The 15413-nt window shown below is 41.8% G+C and overlaps 1 protein-coding gene across 1 annotated transcript in view; it reads right to left on the bottom strand.

The window, feature by feature from the left end:
* The window catches only part of LOC129811676 (echinoderm microtubule-associated protein-like 5), a 72477-nt gene extending 58104 nt beyond the window's left edge, over window positions 1-14373 (bottom strand). The window contains exon 1 of the mRNA XM_055863175.1: window positions 13861-14373. Coding sequence (XP_055719150.1) covers window positions 13861-14057 — 197 coding nt within the window. The 5' untranslated portion in view covers window positions 14058-14373. The remainder of the gene's footprint in view (window positions 1-13860) is intronic.
* Between the last annotated feature and the right edge of the window lie 1040 nt (window positions 14374-15413).

Here is a 15413-nt window from a genome sequence, read left to right as displayed (position 1 = left end):
CACCCACATAGTGTGTGTACCATATGTGCTGAAGCTGTAATGAACCCGAGGGGAGACAGAGAGATGGTTTCAAGCGCAGGGCGCAGCAGGTGTTTTTTGAAAAGGACCACAGGAGGAGGCAGGTAGCTGGGTTCATGGGCAGGCAGAAGGTCATACACAGGGGGTTCAAAAGGGCAACAGTACAGGCAGGGATAAGGCTAGTAACGTAGTCCGGGAGATCAGGCAATAGGTAGATAACAGGAAATCCGATAGGCTAAAGTACAGGCAGGGAATAGGCGTCATTAGTGAGGCAGGCAAAAACTATCATACACAGGAGGTGAAAACCATAGCTCTGAAAGCTGTGTGTCACAAAACAAACAATACCTCACAGTGATGGGGTGCAAAGAACTGAACTAAGTAGTGTGTGATAATGACATACAGGTGTGTGAACAGTTGATTAGAATTCAGGTGATTGGGATCTGGAGAGTGAGCTGCGTTCAGGGGATCTACGTGTTTGAGGGTGTGAGTTGGAAGCAGACGTTATGGAACCTATGTGTTGTTTTATATACAGTATATCACAAAAGTGAGTACACCCCTCACATTTTTCTAAATATTTGAGTATATCTTTTCATGTGACACCACTGAAGAAATGACACTTTGCTACAATGTAAAGTAGTGAGTGTACAGCTTGTATAACAGTGTAAATTTGCTGTCCCCTCAAAATAACTCAACACACAGCCATTAATGTCTAAACCGCTGGCAACAAAAGTGAGTACACCCCTAAGTGAAAATGTCCAAATTGGGCCCAATTAGCCATTTTCCCTCCCCGGTGTCATGTGACTCTTTAGTGTTACAAGGTCTCAGGTGTGAATAGGGAGCAGGTGTGTTAAATTTGGTGTCATTGCTCTCACACTCCCTCATACTGACTGGTCACTGGAAGTTCAACATGGCACCTCATGGCAAAGAACTCTCTAAGGATCTGAAAAAAAAAATTGTTGCTCTACATAAAGATGGCCTGGGCTATATGAAGATTGCCAAGACCCTGAAACTGAGCTGCAGCACGGTGGCCAAGACCATACAGCGGTTGAACTGGACAGGTTCCACTCAGAACAGGCCTCGCCATGGTTGACCAAATAAGTTGAGTGCATGTGCTCAGAGTCATATCCAGAGGTTGTCTTTGGGAAATAGACGTATGAGTGCTGCCAGCATTGCTGCAAAGGTTGAAGGGGTGGGGGGTCAGCCTGTCAGTGCTCAGACCATACGCCGTACACTGCATCAAATTGGTCTGCATGGCTGTCGTCCCAGAAGGAAGCCTCTTTTAAAGATGATGCACAAGAAATCCCGCAAACAGTTTGCTGAAGACAAGCAGACTAGGACATGGATTACTGGAACCATGTCCTGTGGTCTGATGAGACCAAGATAAACGTATTTGGTTCAGATGGTGTCAAGCGTGTGTGGCGGTAACCAGGTGAGGAGTACAAAGACAAGTGTGTGTTGCCTACAGTCAAGCATGGTGGTGGGAGTGTCATGGTCTAGGGCTGCATGAGTGCTGCCGGCACTGGGGAGCTACAATTCATTGAGGGAACCATGAATTCCAACATGTACTGTGACATACTGAAGCAGGGCATGATCCCCTCCCTTTGGAGACTGGGCCGCAGGGCAGTATTCCAACATGATAACGACCCCAAACACAGCTCCAAGACGACCACTGCCTTGCTAAAGAAGCTGAGGGTAAAGGTGATGGACTGGCCAAGCATGTCTCCAGACCTAAACCCTATTGAGCATCTGTGGGGCATCCTCAAACGGAAGGTGGAGGAGTGCAAGGTCTCTAACATCCACCAGCTCTGTGATGTCGTCATGGAGGAGTGGAAGAGGACTCCAGTGACAACCTGTGAAGCTCTGGTGAACTCCATGCCCAAGAGGGTTAAGACGGTGCTGGAAAATGATGGTGGCTTCACAAAATATTGACACTTTGGGCCCAATAAGGACATTTTCACTTAGGGGTGTACTCACTTTTGTTGCCAGCGGTTAAGACATTAATGGCTGTGTGTTGAGTTATTTTGAGGGGACAGCAAATTTACACTGTTATACAAGCTGTACACTCACTACTTTACATTGTAGCAAAGTGTCATTTCTTCAGTGCTGTCACATGAAAAGATATACTCAAATATTTAGAAAAATGTGAAGGGTGTACTCACTTTTGTGATATACTGTACATACTGTATGCATAGCAAACCTATCCTGATAAAGAATGATACATTACATTTGTACTGCACAACTACTTCTCTATAACCTCAACTATCACTGTGTGAGCATAATCACTTCAATCTCACCACATCCATCACAAGGACAACACATCTGAAGTCAGACAGATGTGTCAGGCATTCCTGCTTTCAAGCTGACGCTTGCTCCAAAAAAGGCAGCAGCCACACCCGAAGTTGAGAGTTGCAAGCTCCTGCTAATAAGATAATGGGTTCAAGAAGCGCTGAAATACAGTATATCCTATTGTTGGTGGAACAGAGAAATGAGGCAAGATGAGAGTGAGTAGCTAGTCATTGCTCAGAATGACTATAAATCCTACACATCCTCAGACAGAGCCAAGTAGTCCTGCAGCACCTTCTCATCAGAATAAAGAGCATCACGAATCAACACAGATTAACCCTTACACTCGTGCGAATTGGCCTATATGAATTGTTTCTTACAGAAGAAATGCATAACCACGGTAGCAATTAAAAGGGAACAGTTTGGAGATTATGGGGAAATTATTAGACTAAAGGTGAGGACACAAGAGTTCACCTGACACAAGACTGAATCCAAACATTTACTGTACTTTTCCCCGCATTTGTTCATAACGAAAACCTGAAAACACTCTGGATACATTCAGTAACATGATAAGAATATTCTTGGAAAATTTGAGGTAGGTGTAACATAAGACAAAAAAAATACAAGTGTTTGAGTGAAACGTCTATCTCATGTTTCCAAGTGGCCATACACCACTCCAAACTATGTCATTTCAATATACTTTATTTGACTCAAAGAGTCTTCAACTATAAGGTGCCGTTGAGCTCTCCTAGCTGTGCTGTTGAGGAACTAGAGCAAGCAAACTTGTAGTTGTTTTGATTGGAACACAGTCCTGCATCCCTGCCTTTACACAAGTACTGTTGTTGCTTATGCAATCCAAATACAGTCCATTACAAATCGCAATCTGGGTCAGGTGGGCATCATTTGAAAGGTTGCTCTATTGCCAATATGAATAGCTACATTACAAACTACAATCTTACAGTATTAGGCTTTCAGAAGGCAATTCAGAGAAGCAGATGGTCATTTTGGTGCTCATAGAATGGAGTTATGAGTGCATTCAGATGTGTGGTCCACAGAAAATGTTCCTCACAATACAACTAAGTAGGCTCATTCTGTTCAGGACAACCCAGGGTATAACGTCATGTCATCTTGTAACAGTACATCAAACATAGCGATCATAAACATTGACCCTGTATATGACATGAGTTTTATGACATGTGAAGTGCACATTTGGATTCACGGGTGTTTGGCTTGCTTGTATGACATCAAATCGGTATTCATTATAATTATCAAAGTATCGTCTTTCAAAATACATCAAGTTCTAGGAATTTCCAGAATTTCCCTCACTCAGACATCAACATTTTTTCAAAAGTTTACCAATTGATGGGGGCAACTTCTTGTTGCGCATAGTGCTCAAGTTCAGAACGTCTGTCAGTCAAAATCCATACAGAGCTGTGAAGCAGAGACCCTGAGCTCTGACATCATGTATAGCATGTTACTGTACAGCCACTGCATTCTAATTTAGGAGCTTATCAGTGTCCAAATCTGCCAATTTCAACCCGTATAAGGGCACGAGTGTAACGGGTTATGGATAACATTAGAAATGAGTGCATACACATGGTAGATGGCCACACAGAGCACACATAAAGTATGAATGGAAGGTAGAGAGAAAGAAGGTAGAGAGAAAGAATGACAGCAAGACAGAGACAGAGACAGAGACAGACAGAGACAGAGACAGAGACAGAGAGAGAGAGAAAGAGAGAGATGAAGTGGAGTGGTGTAGTGAGAAAGGGGTAGAATAATGGAGAGAGGAGAGCTTGCCTCTGATAAATATTGTGTGGCTAACCGAGACACAATGCTTGCCCACCCCTCCCCCACCCTGCTCTGTGCTAACATGTCACTCACAGCTGATGTAATCTAATCCTGCCAACACCGTTCCTTTAAATTCCTCTCCTTCACTCTGAAAGAGATCCTAGTCTAGTGTGTTTAGTATTTCAGTGACTGCAACGGATGCTCTGATGAACCCCGGAAAAATCCATTCCTGACTTGAAATTCCTCTCCATGCCTTGTGCTATAGTTCACCTTCTTCAAGAATCACTTTAGGGGATTACACCACCAACCTGTCTTTATCTTTGAACACATCTGCTTGTAATTCAGCTTAGCGTGTGTGTGTCCGTGGGAGATGTTTTTAGGTATGATTCCCTAATAATATATAGTTGAATAAACATATTAAACAAGTTTAGCAAGCATTTTAAGTTTACTGAATTTTTGCCTACGCTTTCTCAAGTTGGAGCTAAGTTTGGGCCAACTATTTTTTGTTTTGTTTAGGTAACACTGAAAAGTTTAATAAACTATACTGAAAAAATATATAAACCCAACATGCAACAATTTCAAAGATTTTACTGAGTTACAGTTCATGTAAGGAAATCAGTCAATTGAAATAAATTCCTTCGGCCCTTACCTATGGATTTCACATGACTGGGCAGGGGCACTGCCATGGTTGGGCCTGGCTCCCCAGTGGTTGGGCCTATGCCCTCCCAGGCCCACCCATGGCAGTGCCCCTGCCCACTGGGGAGCCAAGCCCAACCAATCAGAATTCGTTATTACAGACAGAAATACTTCTCAGTTTCATCAGCTGTCCGGGTGGCTTGGCCATGAAACATGGAACCAACACTTTACATGTGCGTTTATATTTTTGTTCAGTATAGTGAAAGTCTGTGGATCCAGCTAATTAATAAAAATGTGTGAAACAACTAGATTTTTATTTACAGTCCAGTTATGTTGGAGAAGGTATTCCCAAACTGGGGTCAGCATTATAAAAATGTGATTCACGTGTAAAAAAATATATTAAAGATACACCTTAGCCAAATACATTTAATTAAACTCAGTTTTTCACAATTCCTGACATTTAATCCTAGTAAAAAAAATCCCTGTCTTAGGTCAGTTAGGATCACCACTTTATTTTAAGAAAGTGAAATGTCAGAATAATAGTAGAGAGAAGGATTTATTTGAGCTTTTATTTTTCATCACATTCCCAGTGGGTCAGAAGTTTACATACACTCAGTTAGTATTTGGTAGCATTGCCTTTAAAGCGCGTGAAGCGCATGAAGGGACTGTAAGCTGTCGTTATTTATTTATTTATTTCACCTTTATTTAACCAGGTAGGCAAATTGAGAACACGTTCTCATTTACAATTGCGACCTGGCCAAGATAAAGCAAAGCAGTTCGACACATACAACACATAGTTACACATGGAGTAAAACAAACATACAGTCAATAATACAGTGAAAAATAAGTCTATATACAATGTGAGCAAGTGAGGTGAGAAGGGAGGTGAAGGCAAATAAAATATAAATATAAATAAAAATATAAAAAAAGGCCATGGTGGCGAAGTAAATACAATATAGCAAGTAAAAAAAAAACACTGGAATGGTTGGTTTGCAGTGGAAGAAGGTGCAAAGTAGAGATAGAAATAATGGGGTGCAAAGGAGCAAAATAAATAAATACAGTAGGTAAAGAGGTAGATGTTTGGGCTAAATTATAGATGGGCTATGTACAGGTGCAGTAATCTATGAGCTGCTCTGACAGCTGGTGCTTAAAGCTAGTGAGGGAGATAAGTGTTTCCAGTTTCAGAGATTTTTGTAGTTCGTTCCAGTCATTGGCAGCAGAGAACTGGAAGGAGAGGCGGCCAAAGGAAGAATTGGTTTTGGGGGTGACCAGAGAGATATACCTGCTGGAGCGCGTGCTACAGGTAGGTGCTACTATGGTGACCAGCGAGCTGAGATAAGGGGGTTATGGTAAGCTGTCGTTATGGACGGCTAATATCTCCGGCTTTGATTTTATTTGATACATGTGACAATATCATCGTAAAGTATGTTTTTTCAATATAGTTTTATTAGATTATTGAAATTTATTCGGGACGTTAGGCGTGTTGCGTTGTGTGCCTTTGTTCAGGAAGGAGAGCTTAGCGCCACTTTGCTAGCTTTTCGTGCTAATTGACTGGAGAAGAGGACATTCTAAATCCAAACAACGATTGTTCCCGACAAAGGACCCCTTGTACAACATTCTGATGAAAGATCATCAAAAGTAGGACCCATTTTATGATGCTATTTTATATATCTGTCGAACATGTTGTACTAGTCGTTTGCGGACAGGTTTTGGGTACTCTCTCGCCATAACGTAAACTGCATATCGTAATGAAGTTATTTTTAGAATTCTAACACGGCGATTGCATTAAGAACTAGTGTATCTATCATTTCCTATACAACATGTATTTTCTAGTAACGTTTATGAATAGTTATTTGGTCAGAATAGTTGGAGTGTCATAAAAATATCCGCACATTCTGGGAAAAAGATGCTACGTTAGCACAATGTATAACCACTGATTTCAGCTCTAAATATGCACATTTTCGAACAAAACATAAGTGTATGTATAACCTGATGTTATAGGACTGTGTTCTGATGAAGGTTTATGAAGGTTAGTGAAAATTAATATCTTTTGCTGGTTTATTCCCTATCGCTAACGTGCCTATTGCTATCGCTAACGTGCCTTGATGAATGAATGCGGTAGTGTGGTAGGCTATTGTAGTAAGCTAATTTAATGCTATATTGTGTTTTCGCTGTAAAACACTTTAAAAAAAATCGGAAATATTGGCTGGATTCACAAGATGTTTGTCTATAATTTGCTGTACACCATCGATTTTTCAGAAATGTTTTATGATGAGTATTTCGGTATTTGACGTTGGTGTCTGTAATTACTCTGGCTGCTTCGGTTCTATTTCTGACGGTAGCTGTGATTGTAGCTGCAATGTAAAACTGATTTATACCTCAAATATGCAAATTTTTCGAACAAAACATAGATTTATTGTATAACATGTTATAAGACTGTCATCTGATGAAGATGTTTCTTGGTTAGTTTGGTTGGTTCTTGGTTAGTTAGGTTGGCTTTGTGCATGCTACCTGTGCTGTGAAAAATGTCTGTCCTTTTTTGTATTTGGTGGTGAGCTAGCATAAATACATGTGGTGTTTTCGCTGTAAAACATTTTAAAAATCGGACATGTTGACTGGATTCCCAAGATGTGTATCTTTCATTTGCTGTATTGGACTTGTTAATGTGTGAAAGTTAAATATTTCTAAAAAATATCTTTTGAATTTCGCGCTCTACCTTTTCAGTGGAATGTGGGAGGAGTTCCGCTAGCGGAACGCCAGAGCCAGACAGGTTAAGCCATTTTGCCACAACTTTGGAAGTATGCTTGGTGTCATTGTCCATTTGGAAGACCCATTTGCAACCAAGCTTTAACTTCCTGACTGATATCCACCTAAATTTCCATCCTCATGATGCCATCTATTTTGTGAAGTGCACCAGTCCCTCCTGCAGCAAAGCACCCCCACAACATGAAGATGCCACCCCCGTGCTTAATTCTTCCTAATGCCGCAGATATGGCTGGGACAATGCTGGGGGAAAAGGCAAACAAAACTATACAGACAATGCCTTCATCAAACGACACTGTTTCACAATGCATCAGTGACATGGCAGGAGATGTTGTGAAACAATTACTGCTTCGCATACAAGCCAGTTATATGCGTTACAGCTGGATGAGTCAACAGACGTGGCGGGCCTGGCAAAACTCCTGGTATATGTCCGTTATGTTTATGGGGGGTTAATTAAGGAAGACATCCTCTCCTACAAACCACTGGAAACCAGGACAACAGGAGAGGATATTTTTTCATTACTGGACAGCTTTGTGACATCAAATGGACTTTGGTGGTCAAGATGTGTTGGTATCTGTACTGATGGCGCAAAAGCCATGACAGGGAGACATAGTGGAGTGGTAACGAGCGTGCAAGCAGTTGCTCCTGCTGCCAAGGGAATGCCTGACAACTTAAAAAATGTTTTGGACACGACAGTGAAAATTGTTAACTTCGTTAAAGCAAGGCCCCTGAACTGTCGTGTATTTTCTGCACTATGCAATGATATAGGCAGCGACCATGTAATGTTTTTACAACATACAGAAGTGTACTGGTTATCAAGGAGAAAAGTATTGGCACGTTTTTTTAAATTGAGAGACGAGCTTAAAGTTTTCTTTACTGACCATCATTTTCACTTGTCTGACCGCTTCATTGATGACGAGTTTCTCATACGACTGGCCTATCTGGCTGATGTTTTATCTCACCTGAATGATCTGAATCTAGGATTACAGGAACTCTCCACAACTATATTCAATGTGCGGGACAAAATTGAATTAAGAAGTTGGAGATCTTCTCTGTCTGCATTAACAAGGACAACACACAGGTCTTTCCATCATTGTATATTTTTTTTGTGTGCAAATTAACTAAAAGTTACGGACAATTTCAAATGTGATATAGCGAAGCACCTGAGTGAGCTGGGTGCACAATTAAGCAGGTACTTTCCCGAAAATGGATGACACAAACAACTGGATTCGTTATCCCTCTCAAGCCCTGCCTCCAGTCCACTTATCGATATCTGAACAAGAGAGCCTCATCGAAATTGCAATAAGCGGATATGTGAAAATGTAATTTAATCAGAAGGCACTGCTAGATTTCTGGATAGGGCTGCGCTCAGAGTTTCTTGCCTTGGCAAATCGCGCTGTTAAGACACTGATGTCCTTTGCAACCACGTACCTATGTGAGAGTGGATTCTCGGCCCTCACTAGCAAGAGAACTAAATACAGGCAGAGGCTGTGTGTGGAAAATGATTTAAGACTGAGACTCTCTCCAATACAACCCAACACTGCAGAGTTATGTGCATCCTTTCAAGCTCACCCTTCTCATTAACCTGAGGTGAGTTATTCACAATTTTTGATGACCAAATAAGTTTTTATATGTAAGATGGCTAAATAAAAAGCAAAATTAACGATTATTAAATTATTTGTGCCCTGGTTCTATAAGAGCTCTTTGTCACTTCCCACGAGCCTGGTAGTGACAAAAACTAACACTCATTCTTATGTTTAATAAATGTATTGTTTAGTGTTTGTGTGGCAGGCTTACAATGATAGCAAAAAAACATTTGAAAGTGCGCTGACCCTGGTGCTAGAGGGGTAGGCAGCTGACCCTGGTGCTAGAGGGGTAGGCAGCTGACCCTGGTGCTAGAGGGGTAGGCAGCTGACCCTGGTGTTAGAGGGGGTAGGCAGCTGACCCTGGTGCTAGAGGGGGTAGGCAGCTGGAGGTTGAATGTTTGAAGGGGTACGGGACTATAAAAAGTTTGAGAATCACTGCGTTAGAGAATAGATAACACTTATACTGGAGTGGATAGACAAGACGGTACCACAAAGTACTATGCTGGGTGCGACTCAGTGAGAGTGAACAGGGTCACAGTCAGTCCAATGAAATGGCCTGTCATTCATGTTTCAAAACATTAGCTAGCTCTCCTCGGTCAGTCAGTCAGACTGGGAAACCGGCAGACAGAGGACGCCACAAGGCAAGATAACATCAGGAGGGTGAGCAATTAATTCATCCAGCACACAAAACACTAACAAATCTAAACATACAGTAGTTACAACACAAACAAACAGAAGAACTGAATCAAGTCTGAATTACACACAGACTGACTTCAAGTAATGAAAGTTAGACTCCCTTCACTGTAGAGAGACCTGTCTCTCTTGTGGCTGTTTCTTCTGTAGAAAATGAAAACACAGCACAGTGAGGAAGGAGATGACTCCCAATGCTATTTGAGGAGTCTGCATCTTTACCACATGGCTTCGTGCAATGTTAGAGAGAGCAGTTCTGTCTTCTGTGTCTGCTCGACATTGCTTCCCCTGAGCCCTCACCTCTGAGGCAACCAAAACACAGTCCTCTGCATACCCCACGACTGTATTACAATCCAAAGTCAAATCTAGAATTGGCTTCCTATTCCGCAACAAAGCATCCTTTACTCATGCTGCCAAACATACCCTTGTAAAACTGACCATCCTACCAATCCTCGACTTCGGTGATGTCATTTACAAAATAGCCTCCAAAACCCTACTCAATAAATTGGATGCAGTCTATCACAGTGCCATCCGTTTTGTCACCAAAGCCCCATATACTACCCACCACTGCGACCTGTACACTCTCGTTGGCTGGCCCTCGCTTCATACTCGTCGCCAAACCCACTGGTTCCAGGTCATCTACAAGACCCTGCTAGGTAAAGTCCCCCCTTATCTCAGCTCGCTGGTCACCATAGCAGCACCTACCTGTAGCACGCGCTCCAGCAGGTATATCTCTCTAGTCACCCCCAAAACCAATTCTTCCTTTGGACGGCTCTCCTTCCAGTTCTCTGCTGCCAATGACTGGAACGAACTACAAAAATCTCTGAAACTGGAAACACCTATCTCCCTCACTAGCTTTAAGCACCAGCTGTCAGAGCAGCTCATAGATTACTGCACGTGTACATAACCCATCTACAATTTAGCCCAAACAACTACCTCTTTACCTACTGTATTTATTTATTAATTTATTTTGCTCCTTTGCACCCCATTATTTCTGTCTCTACTTTGCACTTTCTTCCACTGCAAACCAACCATTCCAGTGTTTTTTAGTTTCTATTTGACTTGCTGTGTTGTACTCACTTCGCCTCCATGGCCTTTTATATTTTTATTTATTTATACATATATTTGTTTGCCTTCACCTCCCTTATCTCACCTCACTTGCTCACATTGTATATAGACTTATTTTTTTTTTCACTGTATTATTGACTATATGTTTGTTTTACTCCATGTGTAACTATGTGTTGTTGTATGTGTCGAACTGCTTTGCTTTATCTTGGCCAGGTCGCAATTGTAAATGAGAACGTGTTCTCAATTTGCCTACCTGGTTAAATAAAGGTTAAATAAATAAATAAATAAAAAATTAGCTCACCAAGCTAAAGTCTAAACATTAGTCTTCAGGTCTCAGACAAGGCCACTCATGGCATGAGCTTATTTCACTGAATTACCTCCACTACTTCTGATATGTAATATGAGATGGATCAACTCCTCTGTAGCTCAGTTGGTAGAGTATGGTGCTTGCAAATTCAGGATAGTGGGTCCAATTCCCGGGACCACCCATAAGTAAAATGTATGCATGCATGACCGTAAGTAGCTTTGGATAAAAGTGTGTGCTAAATGGCATATATTATATTATTATATTACTCCTCACGGTATTTGAACTGAAGCACTTCACAGAAGGCAAGGCAAGGTCTGTCTCTCTGTTGACCAATGAATAATGGAGCAGCAGAACAGCTGACTAACGACACTACAGTATATAATCCTAGTCATCTCCAGGCCAACCCACACAATGACAACACAGCCACTGGAGCAGTGGACACAGGTAATTCAGTACATGGTCATTCATTGTATGGAGCAAGCTGCTGCAGTTTTTCCCTAGAAGTAAAAGAGGGGTAATTATAAAATTATAATAAAGAATCTTTCCTCAAGAGGTTGGCTGAGTTCCTCCCCATTGACGTGAATGATTGGAACGATCACAGGGATGTGGGTATCTGTGTCCATTCAAGTTTACCTGACCCACCAACAAAAATATCTATTTGCAAATCGCAGAATACAGTGTTTCAAACATTCCCTGAAAGACCTTAAAGTCCATCCATTCCCATTCATCCTGAGAGTTATGATGGGTCGCTGAGCAGTAATCATAGGTTTTAAGGGTGGAAGAGTGAATGCAGAGTGGAGTTACTGTATTTCACGTTCCACTGTGACTAGCAAGAAATGCACTATATAAACAAAAGTATGTGGACACCCATTCAAATTAGTGGATTTGGCTATTTCAGCCACACCCATTGCTGACAGGTGTATAACATCGAGCACACAGCCAAGAAATCTCCATAGACAAACCTTGATAGTAGAATGGCCTTACTGAAAAGCTCAGTGGCTTTCAACGTGGCACCGTCATAGGATGCCACCTTTCCAACTAGTCATTTGGTCAAATTTCTGCCTTGCTAGAGCTGCCCTGGTCAACTGTGTGCTGTTATTGTGAAGTGGAAACATCTAGGAGCAACAGCGGCTCAGCTGCAATGTGGTAGACCACACAAGCTTACAAAACAGGACCTCCGAGTGCATAAAATTGTCTGTCCTTGGTCTTAACACTCACTAACAAGTTCCAAACTGCCTCTGGAAGCAACATCAGCACAAGAACTGTTCGTAGGGAGCTTCATGAAATAGGTTTCCATGACCAAGCAGCCCAGACACAAGCCTAAGATCACCATGCGCAATGCCAAGTGCCGGCTGGAGTGGTGTAAAGCTCGCCGCCATTGGACTCTGCAGCAGTGGAAACGCGTTCTCTGGAGTGATAAATCACGCTTCACCATCTGGCAGTCTGGCGGACGAATCCGGGTTTGGCAAAAGCCAGGAGAATACTACCTGCCCGAATGCATAGTGCCAACTGTAAAGTTTGATGGAGGAGGAATAATGGTCTGGTGCTGTTTTTCATGGTTCAGGCTATGCCCCTTAGTTCCAGTGAAGGAAAATCTTAATGCTACAGTATTCAATTACATTCTAGACAATTCTGTGCTTCCAACTTTGTGGCAACAGTTTGGGGAAGGCCCTTTCCTATTTTAGCACGACAATGCCGCCATGTAAGAATTTGTTCTTAACTGACTTGCCTAGTTAAATAAAGGTTAAAAAAACAAAATGCACAAAGAGAGGTCCATACAGAAATAGTTTGTCGAGATTGGTGTGGAAGAACTTGACTGGCCTGCTCTGAGCCCTGACCTCAACCCCATCGAACACCTTTGGGATGAAATGGAATGGCGCCTGCGAGCCAGGCCTAACCGTCCAACATCAGCACCCGACCTCGCTAATGCTCTTGTGGCTGAATGGAAGCAAGTCCTCGCAGCAATGTTCCAACATCTAGTGGAAATCCTTCTTGGAAGAGTGGAAGATGTTATAGTAGCAAAGGGGGAACCAACTCCATATTAATGCCCTTGATTTTTGAATGAGATGTTCGACGAACAGGTGTCCACATACAGCAAATAACTTACCTCAAAAGCCATAAGTTATGCAAAATAAATCCAGTTTAGAATCATGAGATAAAATGTCTCACCTCCCCATAGGAGGACCCTTTGAAGAACCCCTTTTGGTTCCAGGTAGAGACTTTTGGGTTCCATGTAGAACCCGTTCTACAAAGGGTTCTACGTGGAACCCAAAAGAGTTCTACCTGGAACCAAAAAGGGTTCTCCTATGGGGACAGCCGCAGAACCCTTTTGGAACCCTTTTTTCTAAGAGTGTATTGTATCAGATATGATACAGTAACTGAATCTTCTCAAAACAAAATTATTACATCATTAATCCCACCCAAGCCTCTACTTTTAATGAAGTTGCTGTCCATCCAGTAGGTGCTGAAAGGCGGTTAGCTCACAAGTTGAGCTCAGTGTGATGTTTTCACAAACTATATCATTTTGACTCGTTTGAAACTGTATAGTTATATATTACAACTCATAACCTCGATTCAATATAGACTTGTAGGCAAAGTATCTCCTCGCCAGAAATAGAAACTTGATCAGTTTGGTGTTTTCATCCCTGCCACCTCCTCGTGTTTTATTTTGTATCTCGGCATATCTGTGAATGAATGAGTTTCTGCAAGTGCGATTACCTGATTATATCATCGTTGTGGCCCAAGTAAAATTTTTGCTTGTGTTCCCGTGTGTTGTACACTACTCCCACACCGGCGACAAAGTACACTATTTCCTTGGCAGCTGTGTAGTACAGGTTGTTGCGGCACTGATGTCCACGATAACCGTAAACCCACTCTAGTCGCAGGTGACAATTCGGAGCGGTCCTGTCAGCCATGTCCGTACTTCTTCTCTGTCTCGAGTATTTGATATTTCTTCATTCACCGAGAAGGATTTCATTCAATCCCATATCTCTTAGTTCCACTGGAAATGCATAGTATCCGGTACAAGCGGTTATAGCGGGCATTTGTGTTCCATGTGCATAATAGTCTCACTAAATCTAGTTTTACTTTGAGATAATATGCTTACCTTTAATTCAAAATAGTTAACTATGCAGTTCTTTTCATAGTAAAAAGCAAATATCTACCTCTACTTCAGCCTTTGGCTAGTTGCCCCGCTCGAGACAGGTCGAAGCTCTAGTCAAATCCTATAAGATGGAGTTTTCGCGTTTATTTACAAGCACCACCCCAAAATGTGATATACATTTGTGATAGATCAACTATCTGTCCAATCACATCCCCAAATATCTATTTAGCGTTTGAAGGGATGTTCACGGACCAATGGCAATCATTAGAAAGGGATAAACGTCAGCCCCTAAATAATGCACTTTAACCAATGGCTCTAACCCTGGCTAACCAATGGTGTGTAGACAATACCAGGAAGCTTTTGACAGCTGTCAATCCAAGTAGGCGCCGTTGAATATTTTACCCGTTTGCACATTTCTTTAACATTCTAATAGTAGTTCCTCTATCCATGCATAGGCTTTAACCAACAGAAAGAAGGTCTACATACGTGTTTATGAGACTATAAATGATGTTGTTGTCATAAAAATGGAGATTTAAAAAATGAACTGTATTATATATTCACCAACTGCATGTTTTTTTTCAGATAACACATGCGTTCAGGTATGCTACTTTTGCTTGCCATCCTCTCAGCTTCTACTTTTTATAAAGTCGCTGACCACTCGGTGGGTGCTGAAGTGAAGGTCACAGAATGTAGCGCTCTCAAAGCATTTTGTATTATTCTGTATGTAAATTCTGCCAAACTAAATGTAGTATATGTTACGTTTCGTATGGTATGGATTAATATATGTTATGCTTCGTATGGTATGGATTAATTTGTAGGTGTCCATCACCCATTTCGTATGATATGTTATGAATTACAATTCGTATTATATGTTATGAATTTGCAAAAGTACTATATGTTACGAATTCGCAAAACGTACTTTAAGTTACGAATTCGCAAATTAATGATATGTTACGAATTCTAGCTAGGTGGCTGCAAGTTCCCAGACATTTCTGGGGGGAATGGCCCTAGCCCTCAGCCTCCGATCCAACAGGTCCCAGACGTGCTCAATGGGATTGGGATCTGGGCTCTTCGCTGGCCATGGCAGAACACTGACATTCCTGCCTTGCAGGAAATCACGCACAGAACGAGCAGTATGGCTGGTGGCATTGTCATGCTGGAGGGTCAT

The sequence above is a fragment of the Salvelinus fontinalis genome, chromosome 15 (assembly GCF_029448725.1).
Source record: "Salvelinus fontinalis isolate EN_2023a chromosome 15, ASM2944872v1, whole genome shotgun sequence".
Lineage (NCBI taxonomy): Eukaryota > Metazoa > Chordata > Actinopteri > Salmoniformes > Salmonidae > Salvelinus > Salvelinus fontinalis.
Note: the sequence above shows the minus strand (reverse complement) of the source record. Positions and strands in the feature narration are given on the sequence as shown.